Source organism: Lagenorhynchus albirostris, chromosome 3 (assembly GCF_949774975.1).
Source record: "Lagenorhynchus albirostris chromosome 3, mLagAlb1.1, whole genome shotgun sequence".
Lineage (NCBI taxonomy): Eukaryota > Metazoa > Chordata > Mammalia > Artiodactyla > Delphinidae > Lagenorhynchus > Lagenorhynchus albirostris.
The window spans coordinates 59,859,833-59,883,185 of record NC_083097.1 but is presented as its reverse complement, the minus strand read 5'-3'; the positions used below and the strand labels follow the sequence as shown (position 1 = coordinate 59,883,185).

The following is a 23,353-nucleotide window of genomic DNA, read 5'->3' as shown; positions in this document are numbered from 1 at the left end:
GTACCGGTCTGTGGTATTTTGTTACGGCAGCCCTAGCAAATTGATACAGGTAATGATGGTGACTTCACTGCAATGGACTTGAATAAGCAGGAAAAGATACTCCTTCACGATGGAGGTTACCTTGTTTTAACACACTGACAGCTAGGAATTTCACATATGGGATTTTGCAGTCACTGGTCCAGGCCAGGCCTGCTCCCCTCAGATACCTCACGATGATCCTTGCCAAGCTCACCTGCACCCCAGCATCTTCTGGTGAGTTCCTGTGCTTGCCATCAGCCCTGATAGCACTAGGGGTTTTTAGCCTCTGGAATCTTCTTTTCCCCCTCCTATAATACCCTTATCATGAAACAGGAAAGAAAGGAAAGGGGGGCGGAGGGCAACTTTTCTTAAATACTGAATAGGTTCTAGATCAGGTGGGCTAGGGGCCCAGAGAAAGGGTGAAGACCTGTGTGGGGTGATGGGCTAGGGATTTCCAGTCTGCTGCAGGGAAGGAAAAGGGGAAACAAAGTTGTTAGAGCAAACAGAGAGGATCTAGCCTTGGGGAGAGAACTTGGGAGAGGCGCAAGCAGGGCCCAGGAGAAGGAACAGCCCTCAGAGGGGAGTGAGTGCACAACCTTGATGAAGCGTTCTATATTCATGCTGTCCAATATGGGAGCCACTAGTCCTGTGGTCGTTGAGCTCCTGACATGTGGCTAAGTGTGACTGACTGAGAAACTAAATTCTTAATTGAATTTTAGTCATTTCAAGTTTAAGTATAAATAGCTACATGTGGCTGCAGTGTTGGGTAGCACGGTTCGGTTCTAGAGATCATGGCTTTGCTGCTCGCCTACTCAACGGCAACCTTCCTTCTCCCTTGCTCACTGAACCCCAGTTTTGTTCACTCATGTGCTTTAGGGAAGAGTGAGCTCCTTCCAAGCTCTCTGGGGGGAGGTAAGTCTTGATTAGTCTAAGCCAGTTATGGTAATTATATTCCCTTGGTAGTGATTAGTTTAGGAGTAGGCAAATGATGCAAATTCAACCCATGAGACGGAGGGGCACATCTGCTGGAGGATTCTGAGAATGTTCTCCTTGATCTTAGAAAGGATCATAAAGAGGGGATGGTCCCTCTTCTGGCCCTTGGATTTTTCTGTGAAAATCTGATGTTTAGAATGGCTGGAACCACCTCATGCCCACAAGGGGACAAAAGCCAGTATGCTGAGGATGGCTGACCTAAAAGATGCAGAGAACCTGGGTCTTCAGTGATGTTGCCAAGCCATACCATAACCAACCTTGTAATTGTCCCACCTCCTTTGTTATGTGAAATAACAACTCCCTTTATTAGTAAAGATATTTGAAGCTGGGTCTTCTGTTAAATGCCGTCAAAAGTATTCTTTGTGGGGGCTTCCCTGGTGGCGCAGTGGTTGGGAGTCCGCCTGCCGATGCAGGGGACACGGGTTCGTGCCCCGGTCCAGGAGGATCCCACATGCCGCGGAGCGGCTGGGCCCGTGAGCCATGGCCGCTGAGCCTGCGCGTCCGGAGCCTGTGCTCCGCAACGGGAGAGGCCACAGCGGTGAGAGGCCAGCGCACCGCGAAAAAAAAAAAAAAAAAGTATTCTTTGGGGATTAGCAAGTCCACGGAAGCAGTTTGTGTTTCTGCCTCCGATGCCAATGCTATAAAGCACAGCACTTTTTCTCATCATGTTCCTCAAACTAATGTTCCAAGCAGACACTACCAGTCAGTTGGAGTCAATATGCTAGATGAAAATCAGTTTGCCATTCCTGCTCTGGGGCAGAAGAACACAGCAACTCCTCTGCCACAAACTCCCCAGCAAACACTTTCTTCCCATTGGTCCTGGCTTAACAAGTGGAAAGTATGCCTGTGAAATCAAACAATACATCAATACCCATGACACCAGTCCACAGAAACAATTCAAATAAGCCTGAATCAAGGGAAACAGGTTTTCCTTATGCCCAAGGACGTTAAAAAAAAGTACTTATTTTTTTAAGGGTCAATTGATGTTTGCAAGGGAAGTCAGTCACACAGCAACCTTTATTTGAACATAATGGAGCAAAAATGCTCTTTTATTAATCTGATGTCCATTAAGTATCTTTGCAGCTGTTACATGAATGGTAGGTGTCTGGCACATAAATGTATACACACGTCCACGGCTGATTTATGCTGTACACGAGTCATCCCACATGGAGCATGCCCTCACTCACACAAGGATACGCATGGCTGTCTCGGGCATTTGTTAAAACACACTTGGTCAAACATTTTGGCAATACGGGAATCAGACACAGAGAGGCATACCAGAAAGATGAGTTCACAACAGGACCAGCTGTACTTAAGAGAAAAACTCTAGAAACCCGTAACAGAATTTATTGGGGTTCACACATGCAGCACATATATACAGTACACTTGGGGTAACGGGAATATTCATAGCAGGAGGGCTTACAGAGCAGTAAAAACAGAAGAGAAACAAGACAAAACAAAACGCCCAAGTGCCAAAACCAAGGAGAGGACCACTGCCAAGATCTCATTGCAAAGGAGAGTGGATTGTTGGTTTAACATGTGTCCAAAATGGAGGTTCATCTGAAAGAACAAACTCTTCTAGGACTTTATTTACAGTATGTAGACATTAGTGAAGGATGTATGGTCTATTCAATGTGCTCCTGCATCACAAGGATACAGAACCGCATTTTGGACGGTATGAAAGCACATATCAAGAAAGAACATTTCTTTTTTCGTTTGTTTGATTTAGGACATAGACTCGGCACAATAAATGTCTAACAATAGCAGAGGAGACGAGATTAAGCCAACCTGTCCAGTTCTACCTAGGTAGGCCTGGTGAATGTCAAAGGCAAGGAAGGAGTTTCCTTCTTCAACGCCTACCAGGGTGTGAGAGGGGAGACACTTTGTAACTTCAAACAAATTCATTTTTGTTTGCATAGCATATAATAGCCAATTTGCTGTACATCCTCCCTGAAGGAACAATACTCATAGAGAGTGGCGGGTTCTCTGCACTGTGGGTCTTATTCTGAATCAATACAAACGCAGAAAGAAACCATTTGTGTACCACAGGAGATTGAAATTGCTGTCTTTCCCTCCCTTGGGTTTATGGGCAGTGCTGAGCCGCAAACCCATGGGACTCAATTTGGTGTGGCCTGGGTCTATGCAGTGGGTGGCCATGTACTGGTCAGGGCTCTAGGTAGTGGCATGTAGGCACGTGATGAACCACTGTCTCGGAGGAGGAGTCTGATTTGCAGCATTTGTCAATATCCGTGGTGTGAATATTCCCACCATGGCTGATTTCAAAGCTACAAAGGTGATGTCACTGACCTGCAGTTGGGAAGTAGCGCTCAGTAGCCCAGCATCACGGGGTTTTTCTCCCATACAGACACAATAGGTGTCGATTACCTCAAGGGCATAGGTACTACTAAAATGAGTAAAATAATTAGAAAGTGATGAGTTTAGAATATTTATTACCTTTGTTTCTAAATATAATTTAACTGTACTTTCACATATTTTAATTTTTTATAATGGCTGTTTCTCAACCATTTTTGGCTCACAGAATTCCTGAAATGATGGGCTCTGAGGAACTGGTTTGCACCTGCTCTAGCCCATCCCTGGCTTTCGACGGCTTGGCCCCTGTGAGCTGCTTGGTCAGTCACTTTCCAGGCACCTGAAAGCTGCTTAGGACCCAGCAGCTGCTTAGAAGCACCCCAGCTTCTAGGGTGGGCCACTAGCCAGTGTTAAACCCTGTGCGGGTCTGAACAGAGGGCTGAGGGTTGCTTTCTCTCCCTCCTGGTTCTGGGCACTCTTGGCACAAAGTGAGCACGGAGGTGGCAGGGTAGGCAGAGAGCGGGCAACCTCTGCAACCTCAGCAGTTAAATCTGAGTGGAAGGCACCTGCTAGCCTTCTGCACCAAGTAGGGCCCTCGGCAGGCACGGAGAGGTGTGTCCACTCCCCCTGGTCAATGAATTCTGGGACCTCGCTGTGGGCCTCCTTGCCTTCCAGGAGTCAAGCATCGAGCTCTAAGACTTCTGCCTCAGAGACGGGCCTCGCTCAGACCTCATGCCAGGGGTGCCCATCCCATCAGGTACAGCAGTCGGGAAGGAGTTGGAAATCTCGCCCAGCACGGGGAGCTGTGTCAAAGCCAATGGTCTAGGGCTTCCCTGGTGGCACAGTGGTTGAGAGTCTGCCTGCTGATGCAGGGGACACGGGTTCGTGCCCCGGTCCGGGAAGATCCCACATGCCGCGGAGCGGCTGGGCCCGTGAGCCATGGCCGCTGAGCCTGCACGTCCGGAGCCTGTGCTCCACAACGGGAGAGGCCACAACAGTGAGAGGCCCGTGTACCACAAAAAAAAAAAAAAAAAAAAAAAAGTAGCCAATGGTCTAGATCTCACAGCTCCTGCACCCGCACCCCTTCTCTCCATTCCCCCTCCCCTGGGCCTCCCCAGCAGGCAGGGTCAGCACATTCCTTAGTCCCAAGGGCCCTGTCAAGCTAGTCCCCGTATACTGCTAGAGTCAAGAGGAGACAAGAGGATGGGAGGTGGGGGAGCGGAAGGGAGAAAGGAGGTGAGTGTGTTTTGCCAGTTGGAGGTAAGGAGGAGAAAGCCAGGGGCAAAAAGGAAGTCAAGACTCTGGAGGGGAGGGCGGAGGGGCACTGACAACCACCTTCTCTCTGCTCTGCCCCTCAGGCCCCAGCACCCAAAGGTCTTTTGCAGCTTTGAGACGCTTTACCATGCACTGGTTTTAAACGGAAATCTGAAAAGCGCCTGCCACTGACTGTCAGAACCTGTTTTCTGGGTGGCTTATCTGCTGTGACTTCGTCACAGGTCTTCAAACACAGAAAGGAAACACCCTGGGAAGCTGAGGCCTGAGGACGTGACAGCAGCTGGGGGATTTGCTGACTCTGCTCCAGAGAGGACTCCAGCCGCTGCCTGCTCCGAACAGGCTTCCCAGCCCCCGCCTCTAGTTTCAGCCATAAAAGGAATGCCCCAGAAGAAACTGGGACTTGAAAACTGAACACCTCTATTTTATGCATTCACTTTGCTGTATAGCTGAAACTGACACAGCAGCGTAAAGCAGCTATACTCCAATTAAAAATAAAATGAACACCTCTATAGAGATGGGGTGATCTCGGCTGCTGATTCTTTTCCTTTAACACCTTAGCTTGGTTTCCCGCCAGGATATTTAAAGAAATAGCACATGTATGGCTCCATTTTTCTCATTTTCCAAGTAGGTACTAGTTAGGAGTCCCTCCAACAAAGGCTGAGCAATTGAGGGGCTTTCTCCTCCTGTCAAAGATATTCCCAATTTCTGAGTAGTTCCTGCTCTGCCCATGGTAGGCCATTCCTTCTTTCTTTCTTTTTTTAACATCTTTACTGGAGTATAATTGCTTTACAATGATGTGTTAGTTTCTGCTGTATAACAAAGTGAATCAGCTATACATATACATATATCCCCATATCTCCTCCCTCTTGCGTCTCCCTCCCTCCCTCCCTATCCCACCCCTCTAGGTGGTCACAAAGCACCAAGATGATCTCCCTGTGCTATGCAGCTGCTTCTCACTAGCTATCTATTTTACATTTGGTAGTGTGTATATGTCCGTACCACTCTCTCACTTCGTCCCAGCTTACCCTTCCCCCTCCACGTATCCTCAAGTCCGTTCTCTACGTCTGCGTCTTTATTCCTGTCCTGCCCCTAGGTTCTTCAGAACCTTTTTTTTTTTTTTAGATTCCATATATTTATTTCTTTTAAATTTGGGAAAATAACACTTTGTGTTTATGGGGCGGGGGTAACAACAGGTAATGGGGATCAATATGAGGACCCCCCCATTATAGATGCTTTCTCTTTCATTCTCCCTGTTTCCCTGCCCTTATTTAAGTCCTGCAAAGGGTTAACTAACTACACACAGCATAGCGCCTCAACCTAGCACATGTAAGTTATTCAATAAATATTTATTGATGAGATGACAAGAGATCAGGGGATGTTCTGCCCAGCTCTTTCCTCCACCCAGTGCTGTTAGCCTGAAACTATGGCCCATGAACTGTATCCTTGTCACTCAAAATCCTGAGATTACTAAACTGGATCAAGGTCTTGGTTGAGCAAGACAGAAGTCAGCCTTGGCAATGGCTGTGCCTGGTTGGTGAGACACCATTGATAGGAGGAATGGTCAATATTTAGAGCAAAAGAACATCACATGGAGAACTGACACTCCACACCTGAAACAATGAAGGGACACGCAACACATCTAGAAGACACTTACAATTCTGTCTACGTCACAGATTGTGAGAGAAGCTTTACTCAAAACACACTTTGCTTGGCAGAAACATAAACTGTAAGAAATGTGTAGTCCATTTCAGAGTGCCCTACTGTGTAGGTTTCTTTTCATTGTGGCAACTTGACTGTTGTTTCTGTAGGTTTGTACCTTGACTGAGTTCAACATGATATGGGGGTTCAAGGAAAACCAAACACACAGCCAACACGCCCTTAACAATCAACCGACTGTCTTTCCGTGATACGAGGTGAAGGCCAAATTCAGACATTTCCGGCTTCAGAGCCTTGAATGCATGAACAAGTGAAGTGCATTCCTGAAGAAATAGGTAGAGGCCATTTTGATATTAAGCAGGAAAAAATGGAGAATATCATATTCTGTTTTGATTGGCAGAGGGAATCAGAAGCTATTCCCATGGAATGCTTTTGAAATGATCCCAGGGCTGAGAAAATCTCAATTCTGCCCTAATCTCTTCATTGGAAACTTCTCAACATCTTGGACTCTCCCTTTGGTCACTACATGTCTTTTCCCACCTCCCTCTTGATATCTCAAGACATCCAGAAATGCAGCTACGCAGTTTGGTGCACACGTGAGCTTAGGCTTGGTGAGTTTTGTAAGTGAAGGTGCATTTGCCAACTCAGGTGAAATCACTTTAAAACTCTGCTTCTGAAGGCCTAGGTCTGCATGAGGCCATGCTTCAAGAATAAAATGGAGTAGAGTCAGGAGAGCTATGGAATGCAGCCTTCGTGACAGGACTGTGATCAGAGAGTCTTCTAACTGTCTGCATCCCTACAGGGTGGGCCCTTTCCTTGGCAGGCGCTGGGAACTGTCAAACCAGCAGTGAATGGAGATAACGCTCAGGGTCCTAAGAAGCTGGCAGCACAAACAACACGGGAACCACGCTCTCGCCTCTCCCACGGGGGCTTCCCAAACAACTTCCTGAGCTCTTGCATGTTTATCTATTTCCTAATTTTTCAGTTTCTAAACTCAACCTATTTGGTGCTTGTAAAGAAAAGCTTAGCATAAGAAGAAGATAGTAAGATGAAACTATTTTCATGACGATACTCTAGAATCTTAGACTAGTCCCAGTAGCAAACTAGTCCCAATCCACAGATGGGAAAACTGGGGACCAGAGATGTTCAATGACCTACATTCTCCTCAAGAAGATCTGGGTCTCATTATTGGTTAGTGGGGGAATTTGGGCGAGGACCCATCTATCTTATCTCCCAGCATCAGTCTTCTGGGTGTAAGATGACCACTATCTGCTGGGTTCGGCTTCCAAGGCAGCGAGATTAAATGAGAGGAGGTTAAGACAGGAGGGTAAGACCCATTACTGGGGGTATAATGTATAGGACTTTCAGTTTGGAGCAGCTGGATTTTTTCCTACTGAGAGGACCAGTGATAATAACAGGATTCTGGAGCATTCTGGATTGATTCAAAGAGATATTAGGAAATTTTAGATGGAAAAGGAGTTGGAAATACAGGAGCCAGTGGGAGTGTTTCCTAGGCTTTCATTTGCGCACATGCTCTCATTTTCTTTCTACTGCAGGTGAAATGAGTTGCTGGCTGCACGTCCGTGTGTCAACAGCCTGCTGCACTGATAGAACTGGGAGTTTCTGTTTAATCGCATGCTCTATCTTAATCCTGCTGACCCCAGAACAAGCTGGACAGGCCACACCACATATTTTGGGAAGAACTTGAGCTCTCTCACGGAAAATGACGGTGATGGGGACAACGAGAAGGAGGCAGGGACACTGCAGGAAAGTGGAAAAGGTGGTGACCAAGAAGGTTTGTGACCACAGACCGTCCAGGAGATTAGAAGAGATCCCTCTTGGGCCACCTGGGAGGTTTGGATTAAGTGACAAGAAGGTCAAGAAAGGTCATTCTGAAGGGGATGCATGGTGGCAGGTCTCATCCAGTGCAGTTCTGCTGGCTTATCCCATTCTGACCTAACCCAGGGTTCAGATAAAATACCACGTAGACCGTGCTCTGGAGATGTGATGCCTTTAGAACTACGACAGACATTGGAGACATTTCTAAAAGTAAAGACAGTCCAGTAAGCAAAGTTAACTGCTGCGGAAGATCTACAGACAGCAATACCCATGCATATTTCTCTTCGTCTTTTGAATGGCTTGGCGGAGATACACATTACTTTTGCAGTTATTACCACACATGCTACATTCAACTAAAAAACCTGCTCAGGTCCCCAAATATGTCTTTTGTAAGAAGATAAATCAAGGGGTAGGGAGGCGAGGAAATGAGTACGAATGGAAGAGCATACAGAATACGTTTGGGGGTTGTCTGACTGTCATCTTCGTTTGCCAATAATATTCCAGGAGGCAGAGGTGAAAAGAAGTTCTGTTTCTTTCCTGCTTTGTCGATATTGTTCTAATAGATCTCGTCTAGTCTTTATTGATTCTCCTTCGTCCTGCCACCTTTGCAATTTTGGGTTTGAGTTTTCCTGATGCTCTGGCCCTGAGCCCGCATCCCCAGGGAACCACCCTCATCCGGCCAGCCCCCGACACCAGGCTGCCCCCCCTGTACAGGCCTGAATTACTTCAAGGGAGAGTCGATTAATGGCTTCTGTTCATGAAAGAAGCTTTTCACAGAGCCTCAACTCTGCTGTCTGGAGCTCTCGGAGGATCAGGCGGAAGGGGAGAGAGAGGCGGAGTGGTCTGTGGGGTTAAGACGTCTTTGAATGTAATGACTATTGGAAACAAAGGCTCTCCCTTCCTGGAGGCCCCAGGGCCGTGGCCTGTTGGAAACGCCTACAATAAGTAATAAGGATAACCCTCTAACAAGACATCGAGAGTTTAAAAAAGGACTATTGTTTTAATATGGGATTTATTCCTGGCTGCTGGTCATCACTGCAAGTCTACCTGGAGGCTTCAGATTTCAAAGATGAGGAAAAAGGACCAGCGTGGAGGAGGGGCAGCCCCAGGGGTGAGAAGGTCACAGAGCTGACAGCCGTGGGAATGTCCTGCCGACCTCTCTCTTCAGGCCCAGGCAGACTCCAGAGGTAACGCGAGCAGCCAGACCCACCGGGAGATGCTGCCCTTGTCTGCCCGAGGGCCCCTTGGAGCACAGCAGGCTGTGATTTCACACAGATGCAGCAGCCAGGAACACACCGACCAGTGCACCGGCCTAGCCAGGCCATGCGCATTGCTAGTAGGAAGTCCAATGTCAACTTCCCAGGGGTACCGTCCCTCAGGAAACCGGTCCCCTCGAGGTACAATTTGACATTTACAAATGGATTTAGGTGTGACTTTCTTCCTCATTTTCAATTTACAACCACTCAGATGACTGAGAATCTCTAGACGAGAGAGTTTGGGTGAAGGGCAGACTCAGGTGGGCAGACCCAGTTAGAAAGTGGCTTTTTTCCCTTGAATTTGCTACCTGACAAGGTCAATGGCAGCTGGGGGTGGGGTGGCGGGTGGGGATGAATGTCTGTCCACGATCCCCCTGAGTTCTGACTTTCTAATATTCTGAACCACATGCCCCAGTCACAGACATAATTACAGGCCCTTTTCCTCGTACTTTTCAGAAGTTTCACCGGGGGCTTTCTGGCAGAAGTCCTGCTCGTGCAGCTCAGAGATCTTTGCTGCCAACAGCACAGCCCCTATTTTTCTTGTCAGCAGAGACAGTCACGTTAACTGTCAAGCCTGAAAGAGCCCCACCCAGCTCTGTTTGGTGTCACGTGGTTGGTTTTTTTTTTTTTTTGAAAGGCCCTGCTGTAACAGCAAGAATTGCTGGGTGTCCTTTTCTAAGTAAACAGGAAATATCACTCTGTTTGAAAAAAAAAAGAATCCCTCTTCTCAGCACAAATGCGATAATACGCCAACTTATCTTTCCCGTGAATATTGAAGTAGGAGCAGCCCAGTCCTCTTATAGCAGCCCAGCCCTCTTCTTAGCTTCTGAACCTTCAGCGAGCAGAATCTCCGGAAGGCCCGGCTGACCAGCACATTTAAAAAATCCTTCCACTGATTTCTGGGAGGCAGTAGCATCACAGTTAGGAAAGACAACGATGCATGAAAACAAACAAACAAACTGCAAAATCACATTTAAGGGGCGAGATGGTACGCATCTAAATTTTAGTCGCAGCAAGAATTAGTGTTTTGGTATTTGACCGCTTTTCTATATCTGAAAAAGCTGGAGCCTTGAGTCAGTCGGGAGAGTTGACACGCGGCAGCAGAAAGAAACACAGGATGGATGGCTTTTTTTCCATTACATCAGGACCTGGGTTCGTGTGTCAGGCAGGCGCAACCCCACCAGTCCTCCACACACGAGCACGGTGGAGGCCAGCAGGATGGGGATTGCTTTGGTGATGCTGACCAGGGAGCCGAATATTAAGTTTCCGAGGACGGCCGCTGCTTTGCACAGTGCATTCAAGAAGCCAAAGCCTGTTGCCCTGCAAAGGACAGAGATATGGACAAGGTTGAGAAAGTGTCTTCCAAGAGTCCAACTTTAGACACAAATGTCTTCCAGGACAATTTTCAAAGATCTTCAAGTAGACTGTTTTGTACGTCCTTAGAGTAAGTAATCAAATATTTGTCAGCACATTTGCAAGTAGAGAACCCCAGCTGTTGGTATTGTTCCTTCAGCCCTCTGTTGACTTTCTTGCCACCTCAACTGATTCTTATTCTGCCCATGAGTTTATTGTGAAGAGAAAGAGAAAGGACATTTCAGGGAGTCAGAAAAGTTACATTAAATTGAAATGTATGACGATGTATTTCTTTAAATTTTACTTTTTACTCCCTATTTCCTCTTAGCTTAATTCGTGTGTGAGGTTTTAAATACTTAAAGTGCATGGAACTTTCAGAGAAAATCAGGGATGACTGGGTTGTACTTGCATCGTTCTGGTACCATGGAAGTGAACTATCATACTCTTGTCCCAAATGTTTTTGGTAGCGGGCAGAAACTGAACCCTGAGCTGGGTGGCGACCAATGAGCTAGTGACACATTTCTTACACCCTCACCAGAGTCCTAGGTGGGAAATCAAGCCCAAGACAATATTACAGAGGAAATCAGATTGTAGGCCCATAGAAGATCTTGTTTAACTCTGCTGACATATAATATGTGCACGTGGTATATGAATAAGACACATCCCATTTCTTAAGACATTCTTTGGAAAAGAAAAATTTTACTATCTTTATGGGTGTTGAATGTAATTTTACTGTGGTTTTCTAGGCAAGAAATTTCATTTTGTTCATAAGAGTACGGATACTGCTGACATCATGAGATAATATGAATTTCCTCTGCCTTATGCCGGCTCCCTGTTTTTCGTCCGTCACCGGGTATATGTGTGTAATAAAGGCATATTGAATGCAGGGTTAACTGTTGGATACCTTTATCCCTCTCCAGAGGGAAATGCATTTTATATACCGTAAAATGCAGTACTTAGTACACATCTTTCTTTGATTGATTTGTAAATTTGTTTACTGTAGGTTTTCCTTTGGCCAGTCAGAACAACTACTCTTCACGACGTATGCTATTCCTAGTGATATTTTCTACAATGTGTAGATATTTACTGTGGGTATTATCCAGCCATTCCCCTTCCCATACCATAAGAAAGGAATAAGCACCCCTCCTGTGCTGTAGGAACCGAGCCATTGATTTTGCTGGTGAGAACAGACCTAAGAAACGGCAGCAAAAGCACTGCCTTTCTTTTATGGCCAAGACACCTAGAAAGTCGAGTAAGTGGCCTCTGCAGTGTTGCAAAGTTGCCAACTGTTTGGATCTTGGAAGGGGTGTAACAGAATCTCTGATGGAGAAAAACAGGAATTTCTTGAGAAGAGGGTAAGCTCATTTTGTATTCTTCCTCTTCTTTTTGGTTTGTTTTTAAAGAAAGAGACTAGTAATAGCAACAACCACCAGAAAGATAAGGAGATTTAATGTACTGATAACTATTTTCAAATGAAATTGCTTGAGGTTACACATTGAGTACCATAGAAGACTTAAGCAGAATGACATCATCATCTACACCACCCCCACCTCCATGGAGAGGCCAGGAGGCCAAACTGCCTATTTTTATTTTTTTAATTAAAAGAATTTTTTTGAGCAGTTTTTGGGCTCCAAAGAATTGAGTGAAGAGAAGAGAGAATTTCCATATAGCCCCTCACCTTCCACCCCTATTATTAACATCTTAGTACATTTGCTACAATTGACGAACCAATATTAATATATTACTGTGAACTAAAGTCCATAGTTTACATTAGGGTTCACTGTGTTGTGTATTCTATGGGCTTTGACAAATGTATAATGACATGTATCCACCATTATAGCATCGTACAGAATAACAGTTTCACAGCCCTAAAAATCCTGGCAGCCACAGATCCTTTTACTATCTCCATAGTTTCACCTTTTCCAGAATGTCATATAATTCAAATTATATAGTATGTAGCCTTTTCAGATTGGCTTCTTTCACTTTTTTTAAACTACATTTTAGTTTCTAGATTCTAGAGTCATAAATTACCCAATGCATCTCATGGTAGTGAGATAAGCTGTATTGTTCTGGGGAAAATGTCTAGCGTGTATGTTGCTGATAAGCGAAAGGGAAACATTCTGTATGAAGAAGTCTCTTGATGACAAAACTTCAGAATGAGCCATGAGGAATTTACATCTGGGTTAAAATAACCATATTTTGCCAAGCTATAAACCTCTGGTACAACTCAGAACAGGGTAAAAAATACAGGCAGTTATCTCCTTTCATTACCGAAACTATAACAGAGGAATAGACGACTTCCTGAGATCTCCAAGCAGCAATAAGAGAGATGCATCAGGAACATCTGGTGTCAGAAGCCGCTAAAAAATACGATCAAATTCTAATTTCTTAAGACTCTCCGTTTTCATTGATCAAGCAGGGGCAGTTCTTCAGATAATAATCTGGTGTGGCTACAAAGCACATAGCCTCCTTAAATTACTGTGGGCATTCCAGAAAACATGACTGTCCTTTCCTTGGATAAGTAAATTATTTCTTCAAATAATTGAAGCTGGAGGGTGTGATTTTCTACACACAGGAGACACAGTTGTATTAGAAAAATTATTCTCAAAGTGGTTCTCCCTTGGGGTTATCTGTTTATCAGTAAACAAGCTTTTAGTTCATTTATTCCCTTGTTCTTATTTAAAGGAAGGTTATGAACTTCTGCAGACATCCTAAGCACAAGTCCCTTTGTCCTCATCAAGGCCTTGGAGGGTGGCGAGCTCAGAGCTGGCAGAGCCCAATTGAACTTAACTGACTTTCCAGCAGTAGGAAAAGCTACTGCATTTTTTTTCCAGACCAAAGATGTTCTGTGTCTTCTCTTAACCAACAAGCACCCAAGAGGAAGAATGCAATAATCTGTTGTCTTTTTACAAGTTCCATCCCTTGTTCCCCTACCTCTCCAGCCAGAATCCTTTGTTTTCAATTCTTGCTGAACCTATTTCTTGAAATCTTTTAAAGGGAAATTCCTTTCCCAACAGTACCCTGTGACTGCAGCAGCCCTGTTCCCCATTCCATTAAGGTGATCCTTCTCCCTGCACCATTAACTCCCTCTGATGCTGGTGCAGGCAGCAGGCTTGCTGCAGTGCTTAGGCCCAGCTGATGGGGGATGGGGCCACCAGAGCATACCCTCCCCACAGCTGCACTGTGGCTTCTTCTCCAGGGCCTTCACAATGCAGTGGGTTCTAGTGCATTTATATCGTTTTATACTTCAATTGGTGGCCAGGAGGGCTTCCCTGGTAGCGCAGTGGTTAAGAATCCACCTGCTAATGCAGGGGACACGGGTTTGAGCCCTGGTCCAGGAAGATCCCACATGCCGTGGAGCAACTAAGCCCGTGCACCACAACTACTGAGCCTGTGCTCTAGAGCCCGTGAGCCACAACTACTGAGCCCACGCGCCACAACTACTGAAGCCCGTGTGCCTAGAGCCTATGCTCCACAACAAGAGAAGCCATCACAATGAGAAGCCCGCACACTGCAACGAAGAGTAGCCCCCGCTCGTTGCAACTAGAGAAAGCCCACGTACAGCAACGAAGACCCAATGCAGCCAAAAATAAAAAAAATAAATAAAAATTAAAAAAAAAATTGGTGGCCAGGAAAAGGAGACTCCATTCTGGATAGTGAGGATAGTTTTGCCTTCACATCCAGCCTCTTTCTTATTTGGTTTTTCTGACTTCAATGCAGGGTCAGCCCTAGGTTTTTTGAGGCTCCCGGGAAGACGAAAGGGTCACTGAATAATGGCAGCACTTAGACGCCTGGCACATGGTACATATGCTGGTGTTAGCCATCGTTTTAAACACTAGTTGAAATATCTGACCCATCGACTGATGAAGTTAGGGAAAAAAATTAAATGTTACATTTTGAAAAGGCCTGAAATTGTGTAGAGTGTAGATCCAGACTCAGCTCACGGAATTTACCTGTTAAAGGGTAAAGTGTGAGCATTCTTTTGGTCTAGTCTAAGCTCTGGAAATGAACTTTTTCCAGACAACTCAGTTAAGTCATTGGCAGAAGTTACTTTAGCATGGGACATTTTGGAAAGTACAGGCAGTCCTAAAATCAGAAATACATGTGATCTAAAGATTCATCTGGGAGTCGGCTATTTAAAACACAATGAATTTAATTTTTCTCATAGAAACAATAATACAAATGATGGCTAGCTTCCCAGATTAATCTAAAAAAGCTATTTTAACACTGAATCCATCTGAGCAATTGGACTACAATGCTGAGAGCACTAGAAACCCCTTGAATATTTGTCTAATAAGCAAATTGGTTCTTAATATGGTTCTAATACACATCTCCTATGTATCTATTTATTTATTAACAATCATTCATTAAGCATCTATTATGTGCCTAACACTGCGCTAGGTACCAGGGACCCCAAAATTAATAAGATGAAGTCTCTTTTTACACTAATATAGGTGCAGAGAGATCATGGTAACACAACATGCTAAGTGCATTAATAAAGATACCCACAGGCTACTACAGGGGCATAGAGGATGTGAAGTGATCTCCCGCTGTGGGTGGAGACAGTTGAAGAAAGGCTTCTCAGAGGGGATGGATGAGAATAGAATTGGTCTTGAAGGAACAGGAAGAGCTTGCAGGTGAGGATGGAATGTGGACAAAGGCGTTCTCTGGCTCTCAAAATACCCTCACATCTCTCTAAAGTGTCTCCGTGGTACCCCACTCAGGCGTACCTTAGACATCTTCTCCAAAACCTTCTTGAGTGCCAAATGACCTGCCTCCCTCCAGTCCCCAAACAAGTTTCCCATTTCCTCCTGCAGCTGTTCTCAACTTGGGGTTAGAATAGCAACCTGGTTGAACTACGGTGCAGACATGTGTAACCACAGCCTCACCCAGCCGTGCGCAAAACATCACTTGTGGAGCTTTTAAAACACAGTGATGTGGTCATACCAATGCCTAGGGCCATGCTCCCAGAACTTCTGACTTTACTGCTCTACTGGGAGTCAAGGCATTGGTATTTTTTAGAAGCCCTGTGTGAGTCTAAGGGGTATCCAGGGCTGAGCACTCTGCAATTCTCCCAGAAATACCTACACTTTTGAATTGATTTCGATTTACTGTTATATACAAAACGCAATTACAAAAGCAAAACATCTGCTCCAGCCCCCCAACAAATGTTTTTGTTTTTTTTTTTTCTGGCAGTACGCGGGCCTCTCACTGTTGTGGCCTCTCCCATTGCGGAGCGCAGGCTCAGCGGCCATGGCCCATGGGCCCAGCCGCTCCGCGGCATGTGGGATCTTCCTGGACCGGGGCACAAACCCGCGTCCCCTGCATTGGCAGGTGGACTCTCAACCACTGCACCACCAGGGAAGCCCCAACAAACGGTTTTCAGTTCTAAATTTCCTTTAGTGTGCTTCCAATCATATCTATATTTTTGCAAATCACAGGATTTCTACAACTTTGCTTTCTGCTTTCCCCCCAATCATTCCCAAAGCTGTTTGTTTGCGTTTTGTTTAAAACGAAATGATTTAGCACATAACCATTATTTCTGTAACCGTACCATTGGATAATTAGAGCTTTCTAAATTTGGAGGAACATGAATGAGATTGCCGTGAACACCTTCATATATAGGACCTCCTTTGTTTGGATGTGTTCATTAGGGAATATCACGCAGTACAACACAGCCAAGGGAAAATGTTCACGATATGGTGTGGGGAGACCGAGGGCAACCAGGAACACCAAGGCCCACAGGAGAGGAATTAACGCCAAAGGCTTCGCCCAACCTCTTTTCTTTCCCCTCCCTGGGCCTGCTGTCTTATTTACTCAACTTTGCACAGCTCATTTGCACTAGAGGCAGTTTCTCACCTAACCTGCCTCATTTCCTTTTCTTCCAACTCTTGGTTGGACTCTGGGCAGCCATGAAAACTCTCCCTGCTGGACCAGACCTCCTTCCTGCTCCCCTCCTAAGGGTTGGCTTGTACCAACCGCAAGGCTCTCCTGTCAGGGTTTACCCTTATTTAGATCCTGGCCACATCTCTGGGGTGGGCCTGTGTAGCCTTTCACATTCACTCATTGCAACTTGCTTCAGGGCTGGCACAGGGATGAATAGGATACTTGTGAAATGAACTAAGGAATTTTCTGATGTCTTCAAAATACATTGGAAGTATATTTCTGTAATGGGTAGTTTTTTAAATCAACATTGTTAATTTTACTATTCAAATCTTTATATCTTTTTTTTGAATTTTATTTTATTTACTTTTTCATACAGCAGGTTCTTATTAGTTATCTATTTTATACATATTAGTGTATATATGTCAATCCCAATCTCCCAATTCATCCCACCACCACCCCTCCGCCACTTTCCTCCCTTGGTGTCCATATGTTTGTTCTCTACATCTGTGTCTCAATTTCGGCCCTGCAAACTGGTTCATCTGTACCATTTTTCTAGGTTCCACATATATGTGTTAATATACGATAAGTAATGGGCATTTTTTAAGAAAACTGAAGTATAGTTGATTTACAATGTTGTGCTAGTTTCTGGTATACAGCAAAGTGATTCGGTTATACATATATATACATATTTATTTGTTTGTTTATTTATTTATTTATGGCTGCATTGGATCTTCGTTGTGGTGCGCGGGCTTCTCATTGCAGGGCTCAGTAATTGTGGTGCATGGGCTTAGTTGCTCCGTGGCATGTGGGATCTTCCCGGACCAGGGATCGAACCCGTGTCCCCTGAATTGGCAGGTGGATTCTTAACCACTACGCCACAAGCGAAGCCTGTTTTTCATATTCTTTTCCATTATGGTTCATTACAGTATATTGAGTACAGCTCCGTGTGCTATAGAGTAGGATCTTGTTGTTTATCTATTTTATATATAGTAGTTTATATCTGCTAATCCCAAATGTAATGAGCATTTTAGTGGACATCAGTTGGTCCATGTTTATTTATTGATGCCAGACTATTATCTTGCTTTCGTGGAGGAAAAACCCCTAGTTTCACATTCTGAAACCAGGACAGACTGAATTCAATTGCTTTCTGATCTTCAAAGGAAGAGAAAATTCGTCTCATCTAAGCAGTGAGTATAGGTATGTGGTCTGTGTGTGTCCTCCTTAATTTGGGAAGATGGCATCCTGCAAGCAGGGCTTTTCTTACTCACAAACAAGTGGAGGACTTACTTGCAGTTTTGAGCCCATAGGAATCCCTGGGCCCAAAGTGGGCTTCCAACTCCCTCCCTCCCCACAACCAACAAGGGTCGTCCTATTGCTTGTTCCTGTTGAAATGCAAATATATTCAGGTCAAAATGGAAGCCTTTGTGTCTTATCACTTATCTGATAAACCTCACTAGGAAGTGAATCCCTGGGCCAGGGTAAATGATGACAGAATGAAAGTGACCCCTGGGAGGCAACCTGGAGTTCGTCTAAGGCCATGGTTGATGGACCCGGTTGTATATCCCAAACACTGTGTGAGCTTCTTAGAAACTGATTCCCAGAGGCCCACCCCAGACCTACTGGGATGGTTCTATATGTCACAGACTAGGTATGCCCGTGCTGGGAGCTGCACCGAAGGGTCATTACATATGGGTTTGATGCTAAGGGATCCAGGGCAAGTTACTTTCCCCCCTCTGTGGCTCCTTTTCCTCACCTGAAAATGGAATAAAACTACCTACCCTTGTAGGGTTGGAGAGAGGATTAAATAAGGTTAAATGAGATAATCTGAATACTCAGCACTGTGCCTGACTCACCCATTCATTTCTCAGATGAGAACACCAAGCTCCAGAAAGGTTCAAGGACTAATCTAAAGTTACCCAGCTGCTTTCTGGTAGCGTCCATACCTGAATTCAGGTTTCCTCCACATTGCTGATAGAGAAGCAGGAGGAGAGGAAGAAGATGTTTCCAACAGGCAGTGCTGAATGGGGAAGGGGGAGCTGACAGTTGCAGGCTCTGGAGGACACAGGCCATGGATGGACAAAGTGGAAGAGGGACACAGAAGGGCAGCTGGGGAGAACTGAACAGGAATGCTCCCTCACTCACAACTGGTCCAACTAGCTTACCTTGGAGAGTAGGGAGCCAGACCCCACACAGGGAGGAGGACTATCACCCATAACCAGCTGGATTGTAAAAAGCATCTTTTTTTCCATCTTTCTATCTTTTCATCTATCAGTCATTCACCTGGAGTCCTGGTAGTGAATAAGGAAAACAAAGTCCTGTTCTCAAGGAGCTCACATTCTAGTGGGTGACAGACAGTAGACAAATGTATACCCTAACATCCTATCATCATATGGTCTGGGAGGTAATTTGCTTTAAAAGTACATCAGTATAAAGATAAGTTGTCTCTATACCCATAGAATTTAAAACATGTTAATCAGGAATTAACAGGCCAGAGGTGATTCCTTAGGGCTTTAACTATCATTTTAGAAATCTACATGAGAAGGTTTGTTAATGAACATGGAGATCAGTTTTCATTGGTGATACGAGTGCTTGATATGCAGTTGACTAGAATGTTCTGCCCTTAGCACGATGGATGGACAAGCATCCTCCAAGCCCCGCAACTTGGTGAAATGGTACCCTTGGTCCAGATTCCAGACTCTAGAGCCCACTGGTCCTGGACTCTGACACTTACAGGCATACTCTGCTGCCTGACCAGCCCCAAGTCTGGTGGTCCTGCTGTCAGCATGTCATGTCCATGGCCCTTTCAGGCAAGGGCAGAGAGGTAGACTTCCCTGGAGTCAAGAATGGGCTGTAGGACTGTTTTTGTGACCATTTGCACATTTGGTAGGATTTGCTGCCATTTAATACATCCCCTGGGGGTGAGGTGGTGGGTGAAGGGCCATATACTGCCCCCCCCACTTTCCACTTCTAACTTCCAGAGATAAAAATGATCTGACATTTGCTGAATGGCCAAAGTGACTCAGGTCACATAAAATATAAACATATATAATGATATGGGCTCTAAAAAAAAGAAAGCCGGGCAAAGGGAAATGGAGTGTAGGTTGGTTAGAAAAGATGACTGAATCAAAGATTCCTTCATCTCAAAATCTTTAAACAGTAAGTGAGGTCTTTATCTTCATGGGCACAGATGTGGAATCTCCTCATTTTATATCTCAAACGACTGAGGCACAGTTACGCTGAGTGGTCTTCCTGAGGTCACACAGCTGGCCGGTAAGAGATCCAGGATTAAAGAACTTCAGGTCTGAGCTCCCGGAAGGAATGGGGAACTTCTCTGTCTAAACAACCACAGCCCTAAGGGGAGGAGATTAGGTTGGTTAATTCTGGGCAGATGTTTTAATTTTAGCTCATCAAGGAAGAGGACCAACCCAGAGCACTGGGTGACAGCAGCAGCTGTCCAGGATGAGCAGGGAACAGCAGGTGGGAACAATCAGGGGTTTATTTTCTCATCCTTTCTGAGGTCATATCTGAAACTGGGCATGTGTAAGTGGAGGGGAGGAAGAAGGAGGCCAGTGGCCAGAGAAAGCCAGGAGCAGGTTGCTAGAAGAATCCCCGTGAGACAGGTGTGCTGGGCTGAGGGATTCTGTGCAGAGTTGGTGGCCAGTGGGGACAGCCTCGGTTTCATCACTTACAAGGTGGGAGCTCCTTGCCCTGAGCTCCATGGAGGAGGGGTAAGAATGGCTCTGGGCCATATGGAGATAGGAAGTGTGAGCCGGGGAGCTCCCAGCAGGAAGTCACTGCCTGGATGCAGAAGGACACGCAGGCTGGAACTCAGAACCAAAATGAACCAGAGCATGTGCTGCCTCTTGAGATCTTCCTTGACTTACTATGAGTTACATCCCTCCAAACCCATCATAAGTTGAATGTATCATAAGTCAGAAATTCATTTAATAACCCTATCGAACATCATAGCTTAGCCTAGCGTCCCTTAAATGTGCTCAGAACACATACATTAGCCTGCGGTTGAACAAAATCATCTAACGCAAAGCCTATTTCATAATAAAGTGTTAAATATCTCATGTAATTTATTGAATGCTGCATTGAAAGTGAAAAACAGAATGGTTGTATATATGTTCCTTCAAGTCTCAGCTCAGATATCACTCCTTCTAAGGAAGCCTTTCTTCTGCTTTCAGAACACCATGTCCTTTCCCCACAATAAACCTGACCACGCGATGTTGTGCCTGATGTTCACTTGTCCTTAAGCTCCATGAAAGTAATGACCACAAAGTAATGACTACAAATGGCTTATTCATGGTTGTATCACAGGCACTCCAAAAAAAGTTGTTGTGTAAATAAATGAACAATATTAAAAGTCATATTGAGATGGAGTAGACATACTTTTCTTATTCTGCCTACTAAATACAGCTAAAAGTCCTAGACGTTATAAAACAAACATAAGAAGACTCTGGAAGATAAAAAAAAAAAGGCAGAGCAGCTGGGGACCTGGGGAATGGTGGCTTCCTGAATTTTCTTTTTGCCTCATACATCTGAGACTTGGAACTGACGAAGCTGGCAAAAGGAAATACCAACAGGTACAGATTTCAGTAACACCCAAACCAGAGCCTGCTCTCTCTACCCAAAGGACCAGGATAGAGGCAGCCTAGCAAGACAGAAAACGTTTCGACAACAACCTCGCTTCTCCAACCAAATACTGGAAAAAAGTGCAACCCAACTGCCAGCCACACCAGCAAAGGCCGAGTGGAGAACCTAGACTTCCATCCTCGTGAACCTGTAATGAGGGGCCTCAACATCACCATTGGGGTGGTGTCAGGGAAGGCTAAGTAGGAAGCTGGGATTTTCATCCATGCTGGCCAGTAATGAGTTTGTCCCTCCATGGTATTGGTTATCTTGAGGGGAGCCTGGACTCCCACCGCTGTGCAGCAGGAATGAGGACACCCTTTCTTGGCTGTCAATGGAGGCTGAATGGTAACCTGGACATCTATCTCCACCTGGCAATAATGGGGTAGTGCACCCCTTCCCCTCCCAGAGAGATGTCTGAGAATGCCAACCAAAATCAAAGGCTTAAATAAGATCAGAAGTCTCAGAACATAATATGAAAATGACTGCTTTCAGCTGAATATCACTTATCATCCAAATAACCAGGAAGAGCTTAAACAGAATGAGAAAAAACAATTGAGATGCCAACATTGACATGACAGAGATGTTAACATTATCTGATAAAGCTTTTAAAGCTGTCATTATAATAATGTTTCAATGAGCAATTATGAACACACTTGAAACTCTTGAACACACAGAAGTACAGAACACATCATGAAAAAATAGAAAGCCTCAGCAAAGAAATAAAAGACGTAAAGAAGAACCAAATTGAAATTTTAGAACTGAAAAATCCAATAGCCAAAATAAAAAGCTTAGTGATTGGGCTCAACGGCAGAATGAAGGAGAGAGTGAAAAGAATCAGTAAATTGAAGACAGAACAATAGACACCATCCAATCTGAAAAACAAAGAGAACATAGACTAAAAAAAAAAGTTAACAGAGCATCAGGGACCTGTGGGACTCTAACAAAAGACCTAATACTTATATCACTGGAGTCCAAGCAGGAAAAGAGAAAGTATTCAAATAAATAATGGTTGAAATTTGAAATAATGGCTCACAAATTTGGCAAGAGATACAAACCTACAGATTCGAGAAGCTGAGTGAATCCCAAATGTGATAACCCAAAGAAATCCACACCAAGACAAAGAAAAAAGTCTTGAGAGCAGCCAGAAGGAACACTTCACCTATAGGGAAAACAGATTGCTATATTCCCCCCTCTAAAAATGTTGCACCTGTTTTTAGAATTCCCACAACAGTCTCTGAGCAGTAATTTCACCCTCACCCACTCCAGTTAACACTGAGTTTTTATCAGTCTTTAAAATCTTGGCTTTTCTGCATAATAAAAGAAAATTACATATCACCATTGCAATTCTAAAAACAGGTGCAACATTTTTAGAGGGGGGGGGAATCTAGCAATCTAACTTTTTTTTTTTTTCCTATAGGTGAAGTGTTGCCTCTGGTTTTTCCCCTATAGGTGAAGTGTTGCCTCTGGTGGCTTTCAAGATTTTTTTCTTTGTCTTGGTGTGGATTTCTTTGGCTTATCATGTTTGGGATTCATTCAACTTCTTGAACTTGAGGGGCTTCTAGATGGTTTCTAGATGGGGGCTGGTCTCCAGAAAAACTAACCATGTGATTAGAGGGTTGGAACTTTCAGCCTATCCCACCCTCACCTCAGGGAGGGGAGAGAGGCTGGAGACTGAGTTCAATCAGCAGCGGCCAATGATTTAATCAATCACGTCTACATAATGAAACCTCCATAAATCTGGAGAGCTTCCTGATTGGTGAATGCATCCACATGCCAGCAGGGTGGTGTACCCCCCAATTCCAGGATGACACAGGCTCCTGTACTTGGGAGTCTTCTGGACCTCACCCTATGTGCAGGCATACCTCATTTTATTGCACTTCGTTTTATTATACTTGGAAGATATTGTGTTTTTTACAAATTGACCATTTGTGGCAACCCTGGGTCTAGCACGTCTATCAGCATCATTTTCCCAACAGTATTTGCTCACTCCCTGTCTCTTTGTCACATTTTGGTAATTCTCACAATATTTCAAATGTTTCCATTACTATTATATCTGTTGTGGTGATCTGTAAATGAAACCAAACAGGACCCTGTGGGGCTTCTGGGATGGAAGCCTTTCTTTGTTTGTA

The 23,353-nt window shown here is 44.8% G+C and overlaps 1 protein-coding gene across 1 annotated transcript in view; it reads right to left on the bottom strand.

Annotated features, from left to right (window-relative positions):
* Positions 1-10,483: 10,483 nt before the first annotated feature.
* The window catches only part of SV2C (synaptic vesicle glycoprotein 2C), a 177,867-nt gene continuing 164,997 nt past the window's right edge, over positions 10,484-23,353 (bottom strand). The window contains exon 12 of the mRNA XM_060146124.1: positions 10,484-10,667. Within this exon, the coding sequence (XP_060002107.1) occupies positions 10,484-10,667 (184 nt within the window). The remainder of the gene's footprint in view (positions 10,668-23,353) is intronic.